The 25,079-nt window shown below is 37.8% G+C and overlaps 1 protein-coding gene across 5 annotated transcripts in view; it reads left to right on the top strand.

Annotated features, from left to right (window-relative positions):
• Positions 1–25,079, top strand: part of TRPC4 (transient receptor potential cation channel subfamily C member 4) — a 122,244-nt gene that overhangs the window by 56,316 nt on the left and 40,849 nt on the right. For all 5 annotated transcript variants that reach the window (XM_007117007.2, XM_007117012.1, XM_007117010.2 and 2 more), the window contains one exon: positions 12,754–13,090. In XM_007117007.2, coding sequence (XP_007117069.1) covers positions 12,754–13,090 — 337 coding nt within the window. The remainder of the gene's footprint in view (positions 1–12,753; positions 13,091–25,079) is intronic.

The following is a 25,079-nucleotide window of genomic DNA, read 5'->3' as shown; positions in this document are numbered from 1 at the left end:
CTCTTCCGGGCCGACCCAGTGAGGAAGTGCTCCCAAATCAAAACTGAGCAGCCCACCCGTGCTCGTAAAGATAATCTTAGCAAGGAGGAAAGTAATCTGATTTCCTGATGAAAAATGTTACGTTTCAAAGATGGCACTGACTGATAGGCTGGACTACCCCAGTGTTATTTACATGCTCAAATAGGAACGACTAACACCATTGGATTGCTTATTGATCGGGTGCCCATGAGAAATGAGTGGGAGCCGTCAGGCCATCTCATTGCCTAGGCAGGGTTGTCTGCCTCCCAAGTATATCCTCGGAACAGAGGTCTGTGACTGGATGCTCGACTCTGAAATCTTACGGAGCCGCATTATTCAATCTCTTTTTAGCACTGCAAGGAACAGACACTATACAGAGGAGACAGGAGTGCAAATCCTCTGCACCATATAGCACTGGGGGATGGGGGAGAAGATGTGCAGAAATCATTAAATACAGTTGACTACCTGCTTGTCACCCTTTGGAGAGAAGGTCTGTCAGGGAAATGGGTACAGTCACTATCTTCTAGAATAGACTTTTTATTAAGAGCTGCTGAAACAACAAAATTACTGCTCTGTGCATTCAGTACTCAGTGATCCTCTTAGCGTTTTTTTTTTTATTTCAAAAACTATCTGTTAGTCTATAATTTGAAAAAACTAGACCTCTGTTGTCAGTAGTAGCCACTAGCTGCATGAGGCAGTTAAGCACTTGAAATGTAGTTTGTCCAAACTGAAGTAGGATCCAAGTGTCAAATACATCCCAGATTTCAAGCCCTATAAAGAAGGCTACTCATCAGCTGAAGATTTTTCTAACAGGAGAAGGGACAAATAACATGATTTATAAGCAGAATGTATACATTGAATAGTATATTTTGCTAGGAAATAATCATCTGGTATTTATATTTCTAAGCGTATCCTCCTCTTTGATGCAAAAACAAATAATTTTCACACCAAAGCTATCAAATTAATTCTACTCTAGTTGAAAAATAAGAAGGAGAAAATTTTATAAACTACTTTTTTCTTGGTGGTAGGGGTAGTACATAAGAAGCTCCTTCTAAAACTCAAACCAGTAGCCAGAAAAAAAGTTTGTGCATTTTTTTGATTAACTTTATTCTTCAAGCATTGCCTATTAAATACAGTCACAATCAACACTTAGGCACAAGTCTTATGCATGAGCCGGGGATCAGTGTCTTATCTCAATGTTTACATAAACCAGGAGAGTAGAAATCTCATAATCCAGCAAGAGTCAGAAATCGATAATTAGTTTGTAACAGAATTAATGTAAGTAGTTCCTTTTCCATATATCATGATCATGTTTATTTACTGAGAAAATAATTTTCTTCCTAATTCTTAGGACAGAGTAGAAAAGCCAGTTACATACTGCGCTATAGACCTTTGACTTCCTTTAGGAGGAAGGTTGTATCGTTTGCCCTTTTTTCTTTAGCCTTCAGCCATATGTTTAGACTCAGCCTCTCCTTCCATGCTACGTAGCAGCATGAAAGCCATAAAATAACCTAGACACAATTTTGAAAGCAGTGGATAAAGTCAGTCTTTCTACTGTTGCCATTCATATATTTACTCATTCATTCTAAAACTATGTCTCAAGAATCATCTTGGTACCAGAAAGTCTGCAAAGCATTATAGATACAGAGATAAATAGTATCAGGTTGGTATGGAGGTACACAGAGATAAATATACAGATTTCTATTGGATGTAAAGAGTTAACTATAATATTATGTATTATAGTTGATGCTGATATAAAAATATATATAGAAAGCCCACCACTATGAAGGGTGATCCTGGACCGCTTTCTCAGAATGAATCCTGGCCAGAGAAGAAGACGACAGGGTGGTGATTGCAGTGGTTGAAGGAGGATGTTGCGTTTGGGACAGAGGATTTCCGGAGCTTGAGTATCTTTGTGAAAGGAGGAAGAGTGAATGATGAAAGAGGATGTAATTTTTTTCTCTTTAGTTGCTTCACATACAAAGTTTTGCCTTCGTCACTTATATAGTAATTCTACAGCGATTATTATCAATAATATTATTGTTAAATATTAATTCCATACTCTTCACAAGGATAAGACTATCTGGTTTTGGGGGGGGTTTTATTTATTTACTTACGTTTTGTATTTGACATCTCTCTAATGTAATTGGCAGATCCTTGTGATGTTCTGAATTCCTTTCAAATCTGGGTATTGGGCAGTGTCTGGACACTGACATTTAGTACCAGAAGATGTTATCACCTCTTAGATAATGAGTGAATGTTCCAGATCTCCAACTCAAAAATAGTCTCGATCTGTAAACATCTAGCCACCTTTTGAGGCCAAGACTGCAATGACACTGTGGAAAACGGTCTCAGAAGAGACTCTCCATGATTCCTTGCCCGGCGTTTCCTGCCTCCACAGTGTCCTGGGGTGGAAAATTTTGCCTTGGACTTTGCTCCAGTTGGAGGAGGACATTTCCTTCTCTGGGCAGACTCGTAAATTGTACAGACACAACAGAAGATTATCATGCTGAAGATGAAAGAGCGAGACTATGTCAATTCCAAGAAATTAGGTCATAAAAGTTTTTCTAGAGCTTTGCTAAATAAGAAACCTATCTTCAGTGTACTGAGAAGGCCAAGATTAATTGGATGCCATTTATTTATATGGAGAGAGAAAAATGAAGTTTCTTTGTCACTTTTGGGGACTTTATAACTTTCAACTAACTAAATAAATGATGTACTGGAAATTAAGTCTTCTTATTTAAATTATGTTTTGTACACCCTTACTCACTGTTCTTAAATTCTGGGAATAGGTATGAAAATATTCCCTTCTTGAATTCCTATTGTGATTTTGAATTCTTTGGGGATTAGGGAATGAGATGCCTACAGAAATGTCCAGAATATGTATCTTGGTCTTAACTGAATTTAGTAAAAGGAAAAAGAATTCAAACCGTCTTCAGCTTTTAACAATGTTTTAGGTAAAGTAAAATTATCCTGACAGAAATGTAAGTAAACATTTTGACTACCTTCCTCATATGCATGGTGCACCAGAAATTGCATTATAAATGTTTGGAGGTGGTTAAATAGTTACTCAGAGTTGGTAATAATATGTCTAGATGACATGAAGCAGATAGGTTCTGCTTGCCATCAAATGGACTTTCCACCTCTAGGGAAGAATTTAGCAAGAAATTCTTGAGCATTTGTAAACCTCCTCATAGCTTTCATTTCTTTTGACTGAAAGTCTAGGTACCAAAAAAAAAAAAAAAAAAAAAAACCAAGAGGCATTCTGTGTAATTATCATTATCTTTATTTTTGCTGAGATTGTAACTCTATTTACTAACAAGTATGGAAGCTTCTCTTTTGTTTGAACCAAGAAATCTAATCCCTACTGTAGGATAGAGAGGGCAGCAGCATTGAAGGTTGAAGTCATGCTGACTGCTTGCCCTTCCTCTCCAGGGTCAGTTAGATCAGAAGACTCAGACCAAAGACACTTGATGGGAAGAACCCAGGGCAGAAAGGCAAGGTTCCTTCAGTTCTGGGACCTAAATTTCTGTCATTCACTATCTTTTATTATTTCTTAAATGCAAATGAAAGATTAAGGTGAATGCAATTCGCTGTCATTTTGTATGAATCCTTTTCATCTCATAATCAGACCCTTTGTAGTTAAGTATAGCTATGAATATATAAATAAAAATAGAACTAGAGGGACAGTCTTGGTTCTGCTGCTAGGAAAGGAGGTATGCAATTTGGGGCACCCCAGGTTAGCAGGAGGACTGAGTTATTGGATGACCATCCGTAGGACCACCTGAATCTCATTGTGGTAGCATGGGTGGTGGGATGGGGCAGTGGGGGAAGGCTGGAATGGATACTGGTGCTGGCGTAGGAAATGTTCACATCTTGTCATATTTAAAGATAACTACTGAAAATCTTTTAGAGGCAATCCCTAATTTACAAACAGATTGTATTACAGAAGCTTAACAACTTGATGAAATGAAGTTTGGGGATATAATTACCTTTCAGAACAGAATGATAGTGGGTATGGAGAATTCCAAGTCAAAATACACAATTTGCTGTAACCTATCCATAGATGTTGTCTGATATATGTTCATGACATAGGAGAATAAAACTTTAAATCTACTTTTAAAGTGTTTCAGTTCTCTGTGAGTAGTGAACAGTAAATATCCTCCATATAGAGACTAAAAATGATTTTAAAAAATTTTTAGTTTGTACGTATACATTTTTAACATCAGTGGTTTTTTTGCGTAGAAGTTCAGCATTGCTACTTCTTCCCAATGTTTGGACATCACCAATGGTTTTGTAGTCAAGGAAATGAGTTCCTTGAGGTTGGTTTATCTTTTTTTTCTTACATTTTTCATCAGACGCATCAGACGTGCATGCCTCTGATTGCACAAAACAGCAAGGTAGAGAAAAGAATCTCATTATTATTATTATTTTTTTTTTCGGTACGCGGGCCTCTCACTGTTGTGGCCTCTCCCGTTCTGGAGCGCAGGCTCCGGACGCGCAGGCTCAGCGGCCATGGCTCACGGGCCCAGCCGCTCCGCGGCATGTGGGATCTTCCCGGACCGGGGCACGAACCCGCGTCCCCTGCATCGGCAGGCGGGCTCTCAGCCACTGCGCCACCAGGGAAGCCCTCAAGCCCTCATTATTACCTTTTTTAAAACACTGTTAAGAGGATCACAGAGTCCTGAAGACCGTGTTCGCCACTTCAAGTTCTCGTCCCTCTTTCACTGATTCTCATGGAATTGAACTACATTTCTCTGAAATATATTTCCTTGGAAACTTCTTGAAATACTCTGCCTCTGGACTCCTTGTAAAGATGTATTTTCCAAGAACAGCTTGATTTCCAATAGCGTCTAAGAACTGACCTCTAACCTAGACTGAGGCAGGCTTCTCATCCTATACTCAAGCAACACCATGGATCTCCTAGGAAGCTGCCCGGACTAATTAACATTATATTCAGAAGAAAGAGAGGCAGCTAATTTTGTATTTTCTGGAAATAAGCACAAGAATATAAAGTGCCCTTCTTATTGTTGAGGCTAATAATTTCAACCAGGCTTTTCCGTGGAACTTACAGGAGCGGTTAGTGCCTAATTAAATGGATTCATAAGCCCTGAGCTATGTTCAGCAGTTAATTCAATTGAGTAAACAGCCATTGACATCTCAGGGCCAGGCACTGGTGCGAAGGATCAAGTGATGAAAAATGACAGACCCTTCTCAAATGGCTCACTCCAACGCATGATGAAAATGCAGGAGATAAGAGGAAGAAGTGCGATTGTAGGTGTATGTTCAAGGAACAATATCAGTACCGAGAAAAAGAACAGTTGACTATAAGAGTGATCAGATGAGTAGAAGCTGAGTTGGAAGACTCAGGAATTTACTCTGAGAAAATAGGAGATGGATGATTCCAGGCAAAAGTATCAGCACCTGCAACCCTACAACAGTAAGAAAGGTCCAGACATGGTCAGAAGCCAACTTATATACCAGGGAAGTCGAACCATTTACATTTTGATGGCCGATGTATGAGTTCCATTTTCTCCAAATTCTTATCCACACATATCATGGTTAGTCTATTTTAAAAATTTTCTCAGAAATAGTTGGTCTTGAAATTATGTGAAAAGGGATAGAAAAGGGGAAAGAAGAGTGACTGTATCCTTTCATCTCAAAAGAGCAACCAGGGGCTTCCCTGGTGGCGCAGTGGTTGAGAGTCCGCCTGCCGATGTAGGGGACGCGGGTTCGTGCCCCGGTCCGGGAAGATCCCACGTGCCGCGGAGCGGCTGGGCCCGTGAGCCATGGCCGCTGAGCCTGCGCGTCCGGAGCCTGTGCTCCGCAACGGGAGAGGCGTACCGCAAAAAAAAAAAAAAAAAAAAGAACAAAAAAAAAACGAAAAGAGCAACTAGTATTCATTCCTGTAGTGTCTCTTGGATACTTGTCCTCATGGCAGATAATAGAGCAGAGTTTAGTCCTCAGTAGGCTTCCCTCCAGGAGACTAAGAGGGGACCACGCTTTCTGAACTGCTGCTCTTCTTGCAGAAACTGTCATCAGAGACTGGAAAACCAGCCCATTGAGGGCTGGCCAGGACCAGGAACAAGCTGTCCTCTGTCTTCCATCTCCCATTCTCACCTATTACTCACCTACGTGATTCAACAGTCAAAGGGTGGTTCCTTCAAAAGAGAATGGACTTGAGGACACGACGAGGGGAAGGGTAAGCTGGGACGAAGTGAGAGAGCGGCATGGACATATATCCACTACCAAATGTAAAGTAGATAGCTAGTGGGAAGCAGCCGCATAGCACAGGGAGATCAACTCGGTGCTTTGTGACCACCTAGAGGGGTGGGATAGGGAGGGTGGGAGGGAGACGCAAGAGGGAGGGGATACGGGGACATATGTATATGTATAGCTGACTCACTTTGTTATAAAGCAGAAACTAACACAACAATGTAAAGCAATTATACTCCAATAAAGATGTTAAAAATAAAAACTGTATAATTGTCTGCCTCCACATCTCTCTTCATTTTTAAGAAAGCATCTAGGTAGCCACTTAGAAATGACTGGCAGTTTTTCATCTCTTTTCCATGACAGTTTAAAGCAATTCTTCATGCGCACCCTGAAGAGGGTTATTGGTGAAGGGACGTGGAATTTCTACCAACTGCTGCCCTTTGTGATTTTCAAAGAACTAACAATATCTATTGACTCTGCCTTCCCACTACCAAAATCTCATTTTGTTTGTTTGCCAAGTTCAATAGTTTAATGTATTCAATGTTGGGTTTTTCACCTCCCACCATATTTCCTTTGTCTCTGCATTTTCTGCTTCCCGTTATTGCCCACTCATCATCCCAGCTCAGTTGCCAAACCAAGTTTGAATTTAGGCCCAGAAATGATTTAAGAAGTTTAATCCTGCCCCCGCCTCACCAGCACCGTCAAATGGAGTTTAGTTGTCATCTTGCCTTCTGGATATGTAGACATCAGAAGTGGTGCCCTAGTAATAGGCTTTGAGTTATTCCTTGAAATCCAGTCTGCAAATCTGAATTTCACATGCCTGTCCAAGGAAAATAATGATGTGATCTGATGACCGGATAAGAGATTCTTTGACTTGACAGAGCCAGGGTAGTTGTAGGCCAATATCCTGTGGAGGAAAGAACCTAAAGTTTATCAATCAGTCTTCTTGACTAATCTCAGGCTTCTTAGCTAATGTCATCTCAGATATGATTAAATCTTCATTAATTTTTTTACCTTTTAATGACACCGATTAAAACTCAATTAGTCAACTAGTTATTTTATTGGATTCCCTATGCCTGAATTATTATTATCTTCTCAGTGTAAGTTTCTTATAGAAATATTTTTAAACTAATCTCCCATCTTGTGACATTATATTCATTAAAATTAGGTTATAAAATAGGTAAATATATTAAAGTTGGCATAAGTGCAATACTCTGTAATTCAATGAAAGTGAATAAATATTCTATATTTGTGTATAAGACTATAAGTGATTGTACAGTTGTCTCTCGGTATTGCCAGCCTCGGCCTCCACTGAGCAGCAAGGACTTAGACTTGAGAAATTGCCTCAATAAACATTTTTATCTGTATCCCGATATATGGCCGCAGTATCCCTTTATACTACATCTCTAGCATATTCACCATTGAATGTAACATTCTAGAACAAGGGATTGCTCCTCTGAACTTGCTTATCTCCATCCTCGAGTTTTTAACATGATATTCTCTAAATCTGAATTAAAACACATCCACTTACCAAGCTGTGCCTGTCAAAATTCTACTTGTTATCTCAGGCTTAACTAGAAAATTCCGCTTCCTTTCTTCAATCTTCCCTGATTATTTCATATTGGGCATAATTCCTCCTACACTTTCTACCTCTTTTCTAACAAGTCATGTAATGCTCTGTATTTAAGCTACCCAGTCACATTATCAGTCCGCAACAGATTTTGAGATCCTAGAAGACAGGTATATCTGGTTCTTACAGATCTCAGTCCTCTCCCCACTTATCTAGCCGATGCCCCACTCATAGAGGATGCACAGTATTGTTGGCTTAATCAAACTAGGGAGCACCAGATGAAAATGATGCTTTGAATAATGAAGTAGGTGAGTGATTAGTTATGCAGTATGACCATGCTCAAAGAGACTGGAGAATTGTTTTAATTAGGAACACAACTAGAGCTATCTCTAGGAAACAGAGAAAGGCCCAGACAGTTAAAGGCCATTGGCAGCTATGAAGGGAGTTAAGGCAGAAGTAGAAGAAAAAAGGGTTTTCAGTTATGGACAAAGCAATTCCCTGAAGCTCTTCTGCCTACAAATCATTCTTAAGCCTTGTTATCCACATTACAAAATGAGTTGTGAAAAAACATTCTTGGGCAGAGGAAATAAAACCCCAAAGGAAACAGATTATTTTTGAAATTCTGAGGAGTAAATAGTAAGATCCAGGGGAAACTGGCATGTATATGAATCTGCAGTCCTTTTTAAGCCCTTACCTAAATCAGTTTCATTCAACCCAAAAGTTTCAACTCTCTTTATAATCGTCCAACAGCCAATAGAAACTCCCATGTAACTCTCCGACTTAGTCAAGATGCACTAAGGTGCCAGGTTGGTTGCTTCCAGAATCTAGATTTTGCTCATTTAGAGAATATGACCACAGTCTGAACCTTGGATACAAATTTTTAAACTAGAAAAATATATTGAAAAACTAAAAAAATGAAGAAAAAACAAATAGGAAATCTACTCCATAGTTATTTTAATTATCAGAGCTCCATTAATTTTTGAATTCTCTTCATCTTATTTTGTCCATATCCAATTAATATTTTAATTCCTCGCCACATAGCAATGAGGTTTCTCGGTTGTTTGGGTTTGTTTTTTGTTTGTTTGTTTGTTTGTTTTCACTTTTCAGCTTTATCTCCTTTCTCTTCATCATTTTTTATTTGTTTTCTTTAGGTTTTAGTACTTTGAGTAGTTGTTTTTAAATCATTGGTACTGGAATTCACTTAATTTGTAAAAATGAGATTAGATTCAGTAATCTTCACAGTTTCTTCAATATTTAAAATTCCATGACTAACAGTTTTATAAATAATCATGAGATTAGGTTTTTAAAAAATTTTTAAAGGTTATTGAAAGAGAGGAAATCTTTCTTTTTTAGGAGTGTCCTTTCTAGTTTCATGGCACAAATGTGAATTTGAATGTTTATAATGTTTTAATATGAATTTTAATGTGATGTCAGGAATTGTTTAGGAATCGGCCAACAACTGCAGAGAGAGAAGGGGCTGTAACATGGTGTGTTTCAAAGAAACCCCACCTCCTGCAGTCCTGGGATGGTATAGAAGATGGTGGGTCCCGTGACTCACTGTGCAGTAGAAAGATGGGGCAGAGGAGGCGCGACCTCTAGGCTCCCAGCAGGCAATGTGAGGGCCCACCTGAAGAGGGCTTTGCTGGAACGGACCAATGGCAAGTGTCACAGAGATAGGGTGGCCCCCTCTGAGGGGGTCCTTCAGAGGGGGTTGGCGTACAGCTGAGTAGTCTCTAAATAATCCAAGGAAACCAAGAGACGAGGAGGCGGGGAGAAAGAAAGAAAGACAGGAAGCGGGGGGGGGACAAAGAAAAAACAAAGTACAAAGAAGGAAGCATCTAGGAAGGAAGCAAGGAACAGAAGGAAAGAAGGAAGGAAGGGACACATGAGAGAAATGAAGTGTTTTAATCTACTTTTAACAGTTAAACACCGTGAAAAGTTTTGTAATATAAAATTTTAATTTTTTAAATCTTTAACTTGGTAACTGTTTTTTTCATGGAAATATTTATTAATGAATGGGCTACAATTTGGAGAATGCTGGTGTAGACATGCAGCAAACAGGTGTAGAAGAAGAAGGATGTAAAACCATTGTGAGAATATTTAGATCTATAGCGATTCTTAGGAATACTTTTGCGGTTGTTTCAATCCTAAGATTGGAACAAATTTGTAGCCAAATAATATCTACATTTTGGGAAACTTGTGTATTAAACACACCCACTCCTGCTCTTCTTATAGTATCCTGCCTCTATTCTTTACCTCTGCGTAAACCTCACTGTGTCTGTGTTTGGTAAAAAAATTGTGTACACTGTTCGTTTACTAAGCACAGATATATACTTTCCAATAATTAAAGAAAAAGATCTTTTAAGAAAAAGCGTTAGTAAAAATTAAGGCTAACCGAGTGCTTGGCAATGGCAGGTGTTCTATGAGGATTAAATGATTTGCTTCTTCTAGGTAATTTAACACGGTCTATATTTGTGTATTAGGCAACGGAAATATTTTCCCAAGCAAATCTTAAGTGCTCCCAATAAAGTTATTTGCTCAGTTGCCCTGGGGTATCTCACGCTCTAATGAGATTTGGGCTAAGAAGGGCAGAGTATGTTAGTCCTAGAATTCACCCAGACGGTGTCGAACAAAGTACATACCTTTCTTTTACTTTTTTCTGCACGTGTCAGATGTGTTGTTCACGCTTAGTCCCTTATAGTGTTTCTTCAATCTGTGAGAATTACTGAGATTATAGTAACTGTTCTTTATATCTTGCATTTTTCATAGGTTTCATTAATTCCCTTCTATTATGGTGTTTGTGCTAAATTCTAATGAAGAAAACTGTAGAACATATTTTATATGAGAAAATAGCAAAAAGATGGTAGACTATGCTTTGTGTATAAAATGCTGACATGAAGGATTATGTGTGTGTGTTGGGCGGGGGTGAGGGAAACTAACTAAGAGAACAGAACTTGTTAATGACCTGTTATCACTCTTTCCCAGTACTCTACAGATATATCAGCAAAAGCTCTATTGTGACTTTCAAACACTTGACTCTGACCAAAATAATAGGCAAGGAATGTGTTAAGAAAAGCTCTTCTTCGGATTATAAAATTTCTTTTTTTTTTTTTTTTGCGATACGCGGGCCTCTCACCGCTGTGGCCTCTCCCGTTGCGGAGCACAGGCTCCGGACGCGCAGGCTCAACGGCCATGGCTCACGGGCCCAGCCGCTCCGCGGCATGTGGGATCTTCCCGGACCGGGGCGCGAACTCGTGTCCCCTGCATCGGCAGGCGGACTCCCAACCACTGCGCCACCAGGGAAGCCCTGGATTATAAAATTTAACTTTACTAACTATGGAGCTTGAAGCTTACTTTCATAAATTACTTACAAAATAGTGAGGAGAGCCCCATCATCCCAGTCTTGAAGAAATGCAGTTTTATCTTGTTTTAGCTGTACTTGCTGAGCCTATTATTATACATTTAATTCCATTTATACATGTGGCTTTGCCCACCATATCTTTTGATGAACACAATATCTAAGACAAAATGAAGAGAAGCAGTTGCATGAGAACTCATTTGCCATCCAGCCCATATGATTGCACGTCTCAACTATTTAACTGCTCTTTTAATCGATCACCAGTCTCTCCTTTCACTTTCAAACAGCTTTTTGTTTATGATCATCAAGCCACTTTCTGTGTACCCATCAGAAAAGAGTAAGGGTCAAGTAAGGGTCTCCTAAAGGAGATCCGTAAAGTCTTAAGACTGAAGACGAAAAATAGGAAATATTGGGGCAGGGAGAGTCCCATGAAAGGGGCAGGTGCTCAGTTTGCTTCTAGGGTGGGTCTATTTTTGATGCCAACAGAACTTTCTTGAGTCCCTTAACAAGGGACTAAAGCTTCTGCTACAGTCCAAAGTGTCCATAGGGCATCCCTTAAACACACTCTACACTTTCTCACCTGCATGCCTTGCCTTCCCCTCTCTTCTCTGCTTATACAAATCTCCCCTTTCAGAGAGCAGACCCACTGGGAAGCATTTTTGGACCATTCCATCTGGAAGAGAAAACTCCTTCTGAATTTATATAATGCTTAGCTGTCAGTGTCAATGAGAAAGATCATGTACAGAAAAAAAAAGAATCTTGGACGAGATAGCCATACATTTCATCATTTACTAGATATGTAATCTTCTTGAATAACTTTATGGCCCTCATATAAGCCCCCCATCTTCATCCTTAAAATAGAGTAAGATCTATGCTACATCTCAAACATGTTGGCAGGATAAAAATGATGTCATGTTTGTGAAATGTTTTGTATGTGGTAATTGATTATACTTAGGTAAGGTATTTGCTTTATTTCCACCAAATTCAGCTATGATTTACATCCTGGTAATGCAATATGCTTTCAGTTATGATTTTCTTATTGCCTCAACCCAATTAAAAATATATTTACTTTTTCTGATGTGTTTATTATAGAAAACATTAAAAATACACCAAGTATAAAAATGGGAAAAAAGTATAATGTCTTAACCAGAAAATAACCACTAAACCAAGAAATAACCACTAGTACCATTTTCTACTTCATGTCATATACCTGTGATATATATATATCACAATTCTTATATATGCACATATATGTGTATATCTTTGTACACAGCTCTGTTCAGTTATCAATACATCCTATGGATATTCTTAGTCCTCAGCTCTATCTTTGCTTCCTAAGGTGCAGCCATAGTATTTTGACCCCTGTTGTGTCTGGCTAAGCACTCAGCACTTTGCCGTGGGTATAAAATGTTCATTAAATGAGCTTTGTTCACAGAATGGCTTAAAGGACTTTATGATGGTGTAAACACAGATTATTTTATGTTTGAACAGAACTTGTGACTTGAACGATAACACTGTGTTCCCTCCCATTCATGAGCTGGAGCCCCTGCGTGTAACCCTGACTCTCACTTTTCCTTTCCTTTCCCTGTAGTTTGTTGCTCAGCCCAACTGTCAACAACTGCTGGCATCTCGCTGGTACGATGAGTTTCCCGGCTGGAGGAGAAGACACTGGGCCGTGAAGATGGCGACGTGTTTCATAATAGGACTTCTTTTTCCCGTCTTCTCTGTGTGCTACCTTATGGCTCCCAAAAGCCCCCTTGGACTGTTCATCCGAAAGCCATTTATCAAGTTCATCTGCCACACGGCGTCCTATCTGACCTTTCTGTTCCTGCTGCTGCTTGCCTCTCAGCACATCGACAGGTCAGACCTGAACAGGCAAGGTCCGCCGCCAACCATCGTCGAGTGGATGATATTACCGTGGGTCCTGGGTAAATGTGATACTATAGAAAATATAATCCAAACGTGTTACTGCCATGGAATTTTGTTGCTCAGAAAAGAATACTCATGAAAGTTGGGGACATAGGAATGTTTGAAACAGGTTCTGACCATTGTAGCTCCAAGTCCTAATCCTCAAAGCTAAATAAATACTTCACAAACTGCGGTGGACCTGCCCCCCAAATGCTGCCTGCAAAACGTAACTTTAGGTTTTAGAATTCCAGATTTTCATGACTTCAGGTCCCGTGGATGATTCTCTGGGTTTTGGGGGCGGGGGGGTTAGTATGTTTGTCTTCTGAAGCCTTTCAACATGTCTCATTAGCTATATGTAAATAATCTTTTTAAGTTTCTTCACAGGTACACCTTCTAAAAGTACAAATTATTCTGCAGAATTAGTGATTCTGTACATAAAATAACTAACCATTTTAAAAAATCAATTCATTTAAGTTTATCTTTGAAACTATATAGTAAAGCAAAATAATAGGAAATTAAACAGCAGGACATCCTCCATCTCTCTCTGTTCTTTTCATAGAAAGAAATTTTGTTTTAGATCTTCAGCAAATCATGGTAAGGTAGAAAACCTCAAAGTAGCTGGTAAAAACCTTGTTTTCCTTTGCTCTTGTTATTGAAGTCATAGTTAAAATTTAAATTTTAAGTATTCTTCCTTCTATCCTACTGTGGTTTGCTGAGAAATCACATTTTCTCAATTTAGCTCATCATTTTAAACCTCTCTGATATTATATCCATCTCAGCAGTTAGTAATTAGAAAATATGTGACAAATTTAATGATTCACAATCCCAGAAGATCAGTTTGGGTTAACTGTCAAAACGGCTGGAGAGACTGTAAAATGAGGGAAAGGCAGGGGAAAAAAAGACAGTATCTGAATCTGAGATAGATACACTTTTTAAAGATTACAAATACTGTAAGTACTGACAGTAAGAAAAGTTCTTAGGAACAAGATTTGATGATTTACAAATATTTCTAATAATAAAAAAAACCCTTCTCAAGTGAACGTTAAAATAAAATACATTCTCAATCTGAAGTAAAGTGTGATCTTGGGACAGTTTATATAGTCTGTAAATGTCTTTTTGAATAAAACAATTATGACATAGCAATTGATATTAAATATAAAATTATCCTACCTGAATCCATTTAAATTAAATATCTCACAGTAGGAATATGTTCTTTATTGAGTTTTCTTCATAGAAAATTTCTTGGGAACAATTCATAAGGAAGCTTTTGGAAGTCAAATTTCCCATTGTGTGTAACTTATATTGAATGTCTAAAAATCCTGGTGTCCCAAGTGAAACAGAACATTTCACTTTGAAAAATGGTATAGATATAATGCAGCATAAGTAGATGTAATATTTCTAGTCTTTTCTTTATATAGTCAATGAAAATATGTAGGGCACTTTCTATGGATTAAGGGCAGTACAGGGCAATAGTGAAACAAAAATTAAAAAAAGAAGAAAGAAAGAAAAAAGAAAGAAAGAACGAAAAAGAAAGAAAGAAAGAAAGAAAGACAGAAAGAAAGAAAGAGAAAGAAAGGAAAAGAAAGAAAGGAAGGAAGGAAGGAAAGAAAAAGAAAGAAAAGAAAAGATCTCTTCTTATGAAGGTTAAGTTTTGCTGGAAGAAATGGATAATAAACAAACAATGAGATATGTGATATAATATCAGAAATGGTAAATAATACGAAAATTAGAAGCTCCAAACTTTGAATAATTCATACAAGTAAAACAGTCATTGGCTGCCTCCTACATGCAAAACTTGTAACATAATTTTCCATGAAAATTGGCTAGAAGAAACCATATCCAAATTTCAGCTGAATGGTTAAATAAGGTATAAATTTAATTATGAGAACTACAGTTCCAGCCAAAAGAAGTAACTGCTAAAGGCAACCTTTTCTGAAGATATCCTGCTGCAGTGAGTTCATTTGTATGGGAATTTTTAGGATGAAAAGATATGTTCTAGAATTTAAAAAATACCCATGAATGATCATATTGCTTAAATAACAGAGCATGAGAAAAAGAATGTTTCTATATCAAATAGATCTGTCAAAACAGATTATTCATCAAGCCTGGTGAATTCTGAGTGCCTCGTATCTAAGACTGAGTTCTAAGTGCTTTGCTAGAGTCATGATTATAAGGGGTATTCTCCATGTTATTTGGCTGTAGAAGAAAAATGGATTTGAATACATGTCCAGGTTCTACCACTGAGAGACTATTAAATTATGGGTGGACACAATCTCTCACGATTTTCTGTGTTTTCATCAATAAGATGAAAGATTCAGAGTGATAACTTCTTCAGTCCCACTGTGTCCTGTTATCCTGTCCTGGGGACCTATCATTATGGGCGCTGAGAAAATTGATCTTTGCGCTGATGGGGAGAGGGGGTGGGTGGAGAGAAGAGGGCTAAAGACAACAGGGTAGGACTCCTTTAACCTTTTACCAGAAGTCTGATAGATGCAAAAAATGCTTGGTCTCATTTGATGACTATATCAATGAACCTTCTATATTGCCTCACTCGGTCCTGCTGTTTGGTAAAGTGAGTGACTGTATATTTCATGGTCCCTGCATTGTAAGGCTCTAGGTTTATAATAACAAGACTTCACGACTTATGGAGAAGTGTGTGGCTTGTGTTTCCCTCATCATGTTAATTTTCCCAGGGACTGAATGAAGTTCTGGGCATGGGTTTTTCTCAAGTCTTCTTGAACCGACTTAGGTTTTCAACTCATGTCACCTCTGTGAGCTGCTTGTTTTGTAAAGAAATATTTTTTCATTTTACTAAACTTCCTTTCCTTCCATTTTCAGATGTTTCCCAGACCTATGATACTGTACTTTAAGGGAAATGATTACTTTGATACCTCTCATTTTGCTTATCCTGGCAAAAAGACTTTTGCTTGACTTGTTTTATGTATCATAAATTTTCAACTTTTTTGAATAGAAAATTTTTCTAACTTTAAAGCTTATCCTCTCAACATGGGAATTTCCATGTTATATACTTTGCTGTGTTTCAGCAATAAGAACTTATACAACATTACAGATCCAGATACCTTGTGATTTAGTACAGTGGAGAATAATGTTTCTGTGTTATTTTCACTGTCTTTCCTGTTGAATTTCAACATCTTTTTGACTACATAAATTGAAGTCTATTGAGCTTGATATCTTTAGAAGAGAATCTACAGTGGTCCTTATATCCGTTCGCTGTGGTGTCATTGATAAATTGTAGCTCATCTCCTGCAAAGCTTTACGAATTATTTTTCCTTCAGATTGAAGGCTATCAACCCTTCTTTTCTCCCATCAAATAACCTCTAGAGATCTTCTTACCTATGTTTGCTGTCAGGATGAACTTTAGCATATAAGCAAAGAAATTGAAAAGCCTGATAGAGGGATAAAACTTATGATTCTGGTCATCTTGAGAGATACAGTTTTAAGCAACAGAGAAAACTCATCACAGATAATTCCGGTAGAACTCTGTCAGTAGAAAGGTAGATTCTAGACAGACACCAGTATATTTCTCAGATTGTCAAATTACCCATTTGAACTAGAGTAAAAAGTAAAACAACAGTTTCCTCCTGCATGCATATGGCCTGATAACAGAGCTATGCTTTTCAATTGTTTAGAGAGAAAGTATCACTGGGAAGACTGTGATGGATTAAAAGAAGCCTGGGGTCAGATTAGAGACATGGCTACTTCTGCTTTCTGTTGTGTCATGACCCCAAGGCTCTTAATTTATTAAGGGTTTGATTTTAACAATATAATACTAAGGATATGAAATGAATATAATATTCATATGAGAAACTCATTTTTGTATAGAATTTAAACGCAAACTAAATATAGCATGTTATATGTAGAATGCGTATTATGAGAATTCATCTAAATTATAGCAGAAGTTTTAACTCCAGTAGATGTCATTTGTTTCTGGAGATAATGTGGAGTAAAATGTGAAAAAAAAACTTTTTTGAATGCTAATTTTTAAAGCCTTCCCAAAACTAGATTGGATTTTTCCACAGAATCCATTATAACTCTACTGTAACAATCAAATTTGTGTCATAGCTTATTCTCCTGCAAAAAAAAAAAAAAGTGTGCATATATATGAAACATCCAGATGTAGACTTATGTTATCACTTAGCAAAAAGAATATGAAATTGATAACATTTTCCACAAAGGAAGTAGAATGTTAATGAAAGCTATCATATTAATAAAGCAGGAAATACCTTGTTCCCAATGAGAATACTGCCGAATGGCTGCGGAAGTGACTTGATATTATGTGTGTGCTTAAGAATATGCCATAATTATATAGCATATAAATCTGTGCATGCTGAGCATGATGAGAATGGTGAACTGAGGAGAAGATGTATCAGAGGAAGAGATATGAGCTCTGTTAAAAATAGCTTCTAGTGAATTTCTAGGCATAAATTAAGAATTGCTCATAAGAGCCAGATTCTATGTCTTGCCTATAATACATACTTATTTAACAATTTTTCTGCAACAAAATTGGCCTCTCATTTTCATAATTTATTTTATATTTTTATCTTTTAAAGGGTTGATATTAACAAATCTGAAAATTTCAACAAGGCCTGCCAAATTGAGAATGGAAAATGAAAAACGGTGATCACGTTCACATCTAGATAAAGACTCAGGGACAAACAATCCTATATATATTCTTTCTTTCCTGTGACCATTTCTTCATCTTTTGTCTAAAAGGCATTAAGATCACATGGCTTCAGGTACTCGTACTTTCAGTCTCACCCTTCAATTATCCGTCTTCCCCCAAATTAAGAATTATAAGAAACAAGTCTATAGATTTCCCCACTCTCTCCCTTGGCAAAGTGTTCTAACCACCTCAGCAAACTAGCTGCAGACACATATAGACAACTCAAACACAGCTGCAGAACATCCGTTTATTAATTTAAAGGGATATTTTAATTTTCCAGAAAACCAGATAATCATTGCATCATGACATAGAATTCTCATTTTCCTGTTTATCTGTGAGGAAGAAATTTTAAAGTCATCTTTACCAAGATTTATCAAGATTTATCAAGACTAACACAGTAAAATCTCAAACAACAAAATATTCATATAGTTGTAAATTGTTCAGTGTGCACATACTATTGCTGACCAAATGACTTCTTTTTCTATTTTTTAATACTTTTTATTGGAGTACAGTTGATTTACAATGTTGTGTTAGTTTCAGGTGTACAGCAAAGTGAATCAGTTATACGTATACATATACCCACTCTTTTTTAGATTATTTTCCCATATAAGCCATTACAGAGTATTGACGTCTTTACTGGAGAGAAAATTAAGTCTTTTAGGTCATACATGCAATACAAATTTGGTCCACCAACAAGTGAAATCTACAGGCCTTGGGAGAATGTTTGATGACCGTGGTTCTGATGGTTCAAGGGAAGAGGAGAAAAGATAGGAAAAAGAGGAGTACATAGGAAATGAGGGAGGGTCAGAGTAAAAGATTGGAGGTAAGCTGGAAGTGGTTTCTGTTAGTTCAGAATAACAATAATGGTAATAGTAGTGATGGTGGTAATAACAATAGAAACTAAGAAATTTGGCACTGTGCTAAGTGATTCAAATGTGTGTTCTTATTTGAAGTTCACAGTCAACTCCACTTTACTCATAATAAATGATGTTAGTATCTCATTTAATAGAGAGGAAATAGGCTTAGAAAAGCCAGATCACTTTCCCAGGTTCAAGGAGCTAACAAATGGTAGATACTAGATTCAAACTCCAGTTAGTCTAACTCCAGAGCTAGAGCCTTTATCCTTCATAAACACTGCCCTTGGAGTGTGAGAAATGGAATTTAAAGGGGCAAAGACAGCCCAAAAGCTCAAGTTTCCGTTCATAGACTTCTCTCCTATTTTCTCTGCCTCTGTTTACCAACTTAAGTCTTTACACAGGTCAAATTTGAGTGGACCACGTTTCTGATTTATTAAAGATGCAACGCTTTTTGAAATACACACTTGATATAATTTCCTATTGAAGGTGATGCTTGTTAATAGAGCAAACTTATCGTTGCCATCCGCATCACATCAGCAGGACCCTCCATCTTCATCTCCACCACCCGTCTCTGTTATAAAACATGTGCATTATAAGTGGTTCCCTAATACTGACAGAAGCAATTTCTATTCTAAGAAGGAATAAAGTCCTTTGCCATGACCTTGAGATGCTTCCTTTTTAGTATCCGTGTTCACTTGCTAAGACCTAAAGCTAAATTTCCTTGCTTCCAGGGATATCATTAATTTTTTAATCTTTCATTGGTGTGTGTGTGTGTGTGTGTGTGTGTGTGTGTGTGTGTGTAGGGGGTCTTCAGGAAATGTAAAGAGATAATTATATTTCCTTTGCACATAATTGTTTTAAAAATAGAAGTTTATAGTAGGTGGAAAGTGGTAATCTTCATAGTGAAAAATTAATAATCACTCATTCAAAAATATTTATTAAGCAACTACTGCCACTCATTGAAAAGGTGACTTGAGAAAAGACTTGAGGAATATTTTTTCATTGTTTTTCCACCTACATAAACATATAATGCCTAAGTTCTCATGGAAAATTTTAAATTAAACAGAAATCCTATAAAAAGTCTAATACTGCATTGACAGAAACATTTTACTTGATTTTTAAGTTACTACATTTATGTCATAAGCAATCAGATGAGCTAGAATTCTAAAGTTCTACATTTTTTACATCTTAATCGAAAACTAGCATCGTATCGTTCCTTGGCACAGTTTCAAAACATGTACTTCCTTAATTGTATATTCCTAATTTTTTTTCCTCTAAATGTTAAGCGGATGTTATCAAAGCTGTCGTAATGGAAGGGTTTTTAGGTGTCTTCAAACTAAGCATATTTGCCTAGTCACTGTCCCTTTATGTCAGTGTTTCTTGAAGCGTGGTGTGCTGACTATAATCATAGTCACTGTGAATTTTTTATGAAGAATTTAGATTTTGAATTCTCCCCTTGGTTGATTGATTCAGAAATTTCAGAGGTCTTTAAACGCTGAAGATTAAGAAACAATTCTAGACACCAAATTTTATGCGGGTTTTGTATTTAGTTCCGGTTTCAGCTTTACTGAGGAATTGACACTCATTAGAATCTAAACCTGAAATGGTTTAACCTTTTCCAATCACTCTTCCCAACCACCCTGCACCAAATATCCTTTCCCTTCACTATCTGTCTAGTAGATATCATCAATTTCCTGAAATTTTGAGTTATTAAACAGTAGTCCCAGTTCAGTTTAAAACACGAAGCTTACCATCAGTTTAAAGCTCTCCTCTTCCCCACAAAGGCCTGACACATGTATCAAAGGACCCGGAAATATTCATTTTTTGCTCATCCTTCAACCCCAACACTGGAATGGAAGGAGGGACACAGACTTTCTCTGTTCTCCCCATTGCTTGGTTTCTGCAGGCAAGAAGGATGTCAGGAAAAGTAAAAAGTCTTCTTTACCTCCCTGGCACCCTGGTCACAGCTCTTCCCTTGTTGGTTGTCTGCATCTCTGGCTAATACTGAGTGGCCTATGTGACAGCTCTTGACCCTCTGACTCTCCTGATGGGTCCATGACTGTTCTTTAGAGGGTCCTGTGTACCTGCACACTACATAGTTCTCTGAATCCGAGTTTCAGCTCTGCCTGACATCTTCCAGTCTGGGAACTCTCAGAACCAGCAGTTGGCCCCTTTATGGGTCCTGTGACCCCAGCAAGGGCAGGAGAACAAGATGGCTAAAGCCCGGCTTCTTCCTGTGATAAGCGCTCGCTCCCCCAAGAGATCACAAAACCTTGCTGCCTCAGACGGCAAGGGGTCAGGCTGCTGCCAGCTGCCCAGCTGCCAAGACCCACTGTTTGTCTGTTTTCCCTGAAATGCAAGCCAAGTGAGAGATGAGCAGGCCAAGTGCTTTGGAAGATGCCCCAGTAGGCGTTAAGAGCCAGCTTCTCCTTGCAGAGACCCCCCATCTTTATGAGGCATTTTCGTGGAGTCTCCTACACTTGACCTAGGGAGGTGGCGGTGCTGGTGAGGTCGCTAGCACCCGAACTGCAGTGCCCTGAGCTCACAGCTCTCTGGCCCCCTCTTCCCAGCGTTCTCTCTGTATAACCCATGGGTTAGAGTGTGGCAGGAGGTTGGTAGCAGATATGGTCCTCATCCCTCTTAGGAAGCCCCAGAGGGAAGGGCTACGGTCTTCTGTACGCTCTCTTCAGAAACTGGATACTTGAGGCTCTTTATCTTTGTTTGGGTTTTAAGAATAACCCTGAGACCATAGCAGCTGCCCCTTCACTTAGTGCCTCTTATGGGTCTGGCATAATGTGAGTCTCTACTGAGTAAAATAACTGCATCTAGATTTCTTTTTGAACAAAAGCAGAATTTTGACAAGAAACTACCTTTCTGTTTCCTGACTTGCGGAGGGAATAAAAACCTCCAGCGAAGAAGAATTCATTTTTGTTGCCTTTAACTTCATTGATTTGGTTCCACAGCATGGATTTCAGTGTTCTGTCAAGGGACTTCCAAGGCCAGATCCCTCGACTAGCTCTGGGGCTGCTGTAAAAAGCCCTCAGAGGTGTCATAGGTGAAAAGCTGACTGGCTCTTTGCTTGGGGTTATTTACTCTTCGTGTAAATACTGACAGCAAGAAAGGAGAGGCAAGAGGTCTGTGTGCAGAATTACACATTTCTCACATGAAACCGAGGCTGCTAAATGCAGCATCGGAGGTCTGCCTGCTCATCTCCTCCCCTCAGCCAGCTTCACATGATGGGATATAACAGAATACTCAAATAGCCCTGGTGAAAACTGTTATGGGAAAGGTAGAAAAAAATAGTCAAAACTTCCAGGCATCCACAGATATTTTTAAAAGGAAGTTCTCTGACTCATTTGCACTGCGATCTTTCCGTGGTTGGTCCCTGCAGTCTTACATCAATGCTTGTAAATTAGACTTCCACCACCATGCTGAGAAATCATGTCATCTGTTTATAAACAGCAGAGAATAACTTTGAAATGTTCCCATTGTGGGAACAGCACAAACATTTTCTGACAGAAGCTTCCTCAAGCTTTGTTTGCTTTAGTCGTTTTTTAGTTACCATGAATAGTTTACTATCTGGATGCATTTTTCAGCCAGTTAATAGCACCTTCTAGTTTTTCTAAAGGCTTGTTTCTTCTAAAATTTCGGTGAATATTGCCAGAATAGAGGAAACTTGGTATTTCACTAACGTGCTCGTAACAAATAGAAATCAATGTCATCAAACAAGTATGTGGTGATACAGGAAGTGATCCAAACAGCTATGGGAAGTGATCCTACAGTCTGGTGCTTTGAAAACAAAAGATCCCAAACCCCATTAGCCAACCAGCACTGACTGACAGTCTCATTTACAGTTCAGCTTAAAAAAACAGTGGGCTAAGTCCTCAATTTCATCAGGATCTCTGTTTTTTCCATACAGTTGTGCCTTTCCAAAGTCAGAAGTAATATAATTTTTGTATAATTCAGAAAGTTAGATTTTATGTCTATTCTTTGAACTCCAAAGGAACTGTAATATATCCGAATTGTGAGTTTTTGTTTTGACTCTTCTTCAGAAACCTTAGAGGTCATCTACTGAAGTGTCATGTCTTTGAACCTGTCTAATAGGAACAGAGTCTGTTCAGATATTAAGGAGCTCCAGGTTAAAATGGTGCTTTCTACTGAGCTCCTAACTGCTTCTTCATAACTCCTTCCCCTCTAAAGCAGTTAGTTTTGATGTCTTTACTCTTTTACATAATTACCCACAAAATATTTGAAGTTCCATATTTTGGTGACTGTTAAGAATCCCATTTGGCTTTCCAGTTGGGTAGAAGCAAAAAAAAGAGATACAATTTATCTATAAAGGGAAATAAAATATAAACCCTCTTGTTGGTTAGTAGGTATTTTTAAATATATTTCATTTTAAAATACATACAAAATTTGAAAACACCAGAATCACAAATTCATAAAGTTGGAACAACCTTTAGAGGTCCAATGGAACCAGTCTCCACTCATTGCTAGAATTTCTCTGGAGTGTGACTGATCAAAGACATTCCAGGCTCTGCATTGGAATCTTAACCCCAAACGGTGATCCATTCCAGTTTTGGGACAACTCTGCCAGAGAATCCCCCTTACATTGGGCAAGAAGGTTCCGTTCTATAACTTTCATATCATAGATCCAATTTCTGCTTTCTGGGGCAGACCAAAGCTGGTGTGTGCCCTCTGGTACAGAACAGTTTTTAATCTCTCATGTCAGCTATTGTGATGACTGATTTTCATAGAATATTGATAATTCAAACAGGAAGAATCAGTGTCTGGCTTATTTATACCATTAAGGTAGAATTACACTTCTTGTATGATTCTATCTATAGAATTCTGTGATAATCCAAACCTTTCTTTTTTTGAAGTGAGATAACTGAAACCTAGAAGGATGAGACTACTGGCTAAGATTACAAAGCTGATTACTAGTTGAGCTGAGCCTGGCACTTCACTCACCTGACATTATCACTATGCCTTCTGATGAAAGTGAACTTGAATGCGTTTGTTCAATCAATGATTGCAATGATCACGTCGCCTCATCTCTGGGAATTGGCAAAGTTTCAAGCAAAACAAAACAAATAAGCTCCACTGTGAAATCTCAGGAGTAAGAAAATATTGTCTAAGAGCACTGCCTAAGGAGACTGGTATCCTGTTCTGGTTTCTCCAGTAACTGGCTTTAGTCACACGGCCTTTTGGGCCTTAGATTTCTTATGTAGGTTGTGGTTGCATGCTGGATTCTGAGACTGTACCCAGGCTCAGTAGGAAAAAGCACCATGAATGTGGGAGAGGAGAGTATTTCCATGAGTACCAAGCATTTTTCCTCATTGGATAATATAAATTGTAAGTTTCCCACAAGCTATAAAATCAGTGCATGTATCACATCTTATTCAGATCTTTTATATTCCTTTCTTCAGTAAGGAGTCAGTGATCATTATCACCTCCCCAAATATGCCCAATTTCATCTGAGTTCTCAAGAGAGATTTATTTATGAAAGAAACTTCAGAGGGGAAGCTGGATATAAACAAATCGAGAATAAAGCTGTGGTCTACAGAAGACTTTAAAATGCACTCTATATTTAATTCAACTGAAATCAGTCCTCATCTGGGTTCTTAATTTAAATGTGACAAAATTAAAAAATAAAACTTTATTAATAATATTAAATAACTATTGCTAGTTTTCACTAAATAATTATGGACTAATATACTTTTATTTCTTCCAAAGTTTTATTGTGCAAATTTTCAAACACATCTATCAGCAATATATCACAATTGATACTTTATTATATTTCTTTATTTTTAATCCAACCCTATTTCTATTGTCCAACATCAATCTCTCATAATTTTTGCTGCCTTAACATTAAGTTGTACCACTACTTTTTAATTTTTTTTCTAGGGCACAGGTATATAAAATGTTGACAAACACATACAATCATATAGTACCACCACAATCAATATATAGTACAAACTGTGGCCCCGCAGGCCAAATCTGGCCCTTTGACAGTTTTTATAAATAGTTTCATTATAACAAAGCCACACTCATTCATTAATTGCAAAGCCTAAATTATTTATTTTCTGGCCCTTTACAAAATAAGTATGATGGTAGTTTAGATTTTTATAGATGTCCTTTATCAAATCAAGACATTTTCTTTCTAGTCATACTTTGCTGAAAGTTTTTGTCATGAATGGATGTTGAATTTGGTGAAATGAATTTATTGTATCTATTGAAAAGATTTTTTGCACTTAATGAAAAGATTTTTTTCCCAAAATATCTGTTGATGTGACAAATTACATTGATTGATTCTTAAATTTTCAAACAATCTTGCATTTCTGGGAAAAATAGCATTTGGTCATGATTTATTATTAAGTTTATATATTACTGTATTTAATTTACTAATATTTGTTGAGGATTTTATGCATATTCAAAGGGTTATTAGCGTGTAGTTTTCTTTGTATT

The sequence above is a fragment of the Physeter macrocephalus genome, chromosome 13 (assembly GCF_002837175.3).
Source record: "Physeter macrocephalus isolate SW-GA chromosome 13, ASM283717v5, whole genome shotgun sequence".
NCBI classification, from domain to species: domain Eukaryota; kingdom Metazoa; phylum Chordata; class Mammalia; order Artiodactyla; family Physeteridae; genus Physeter; species Physeter macrocephalus.
Note: the sequence above shows the minus strand (reverse complement) of the source record. Positions and strands in the feature narration are given on the sequence as shown.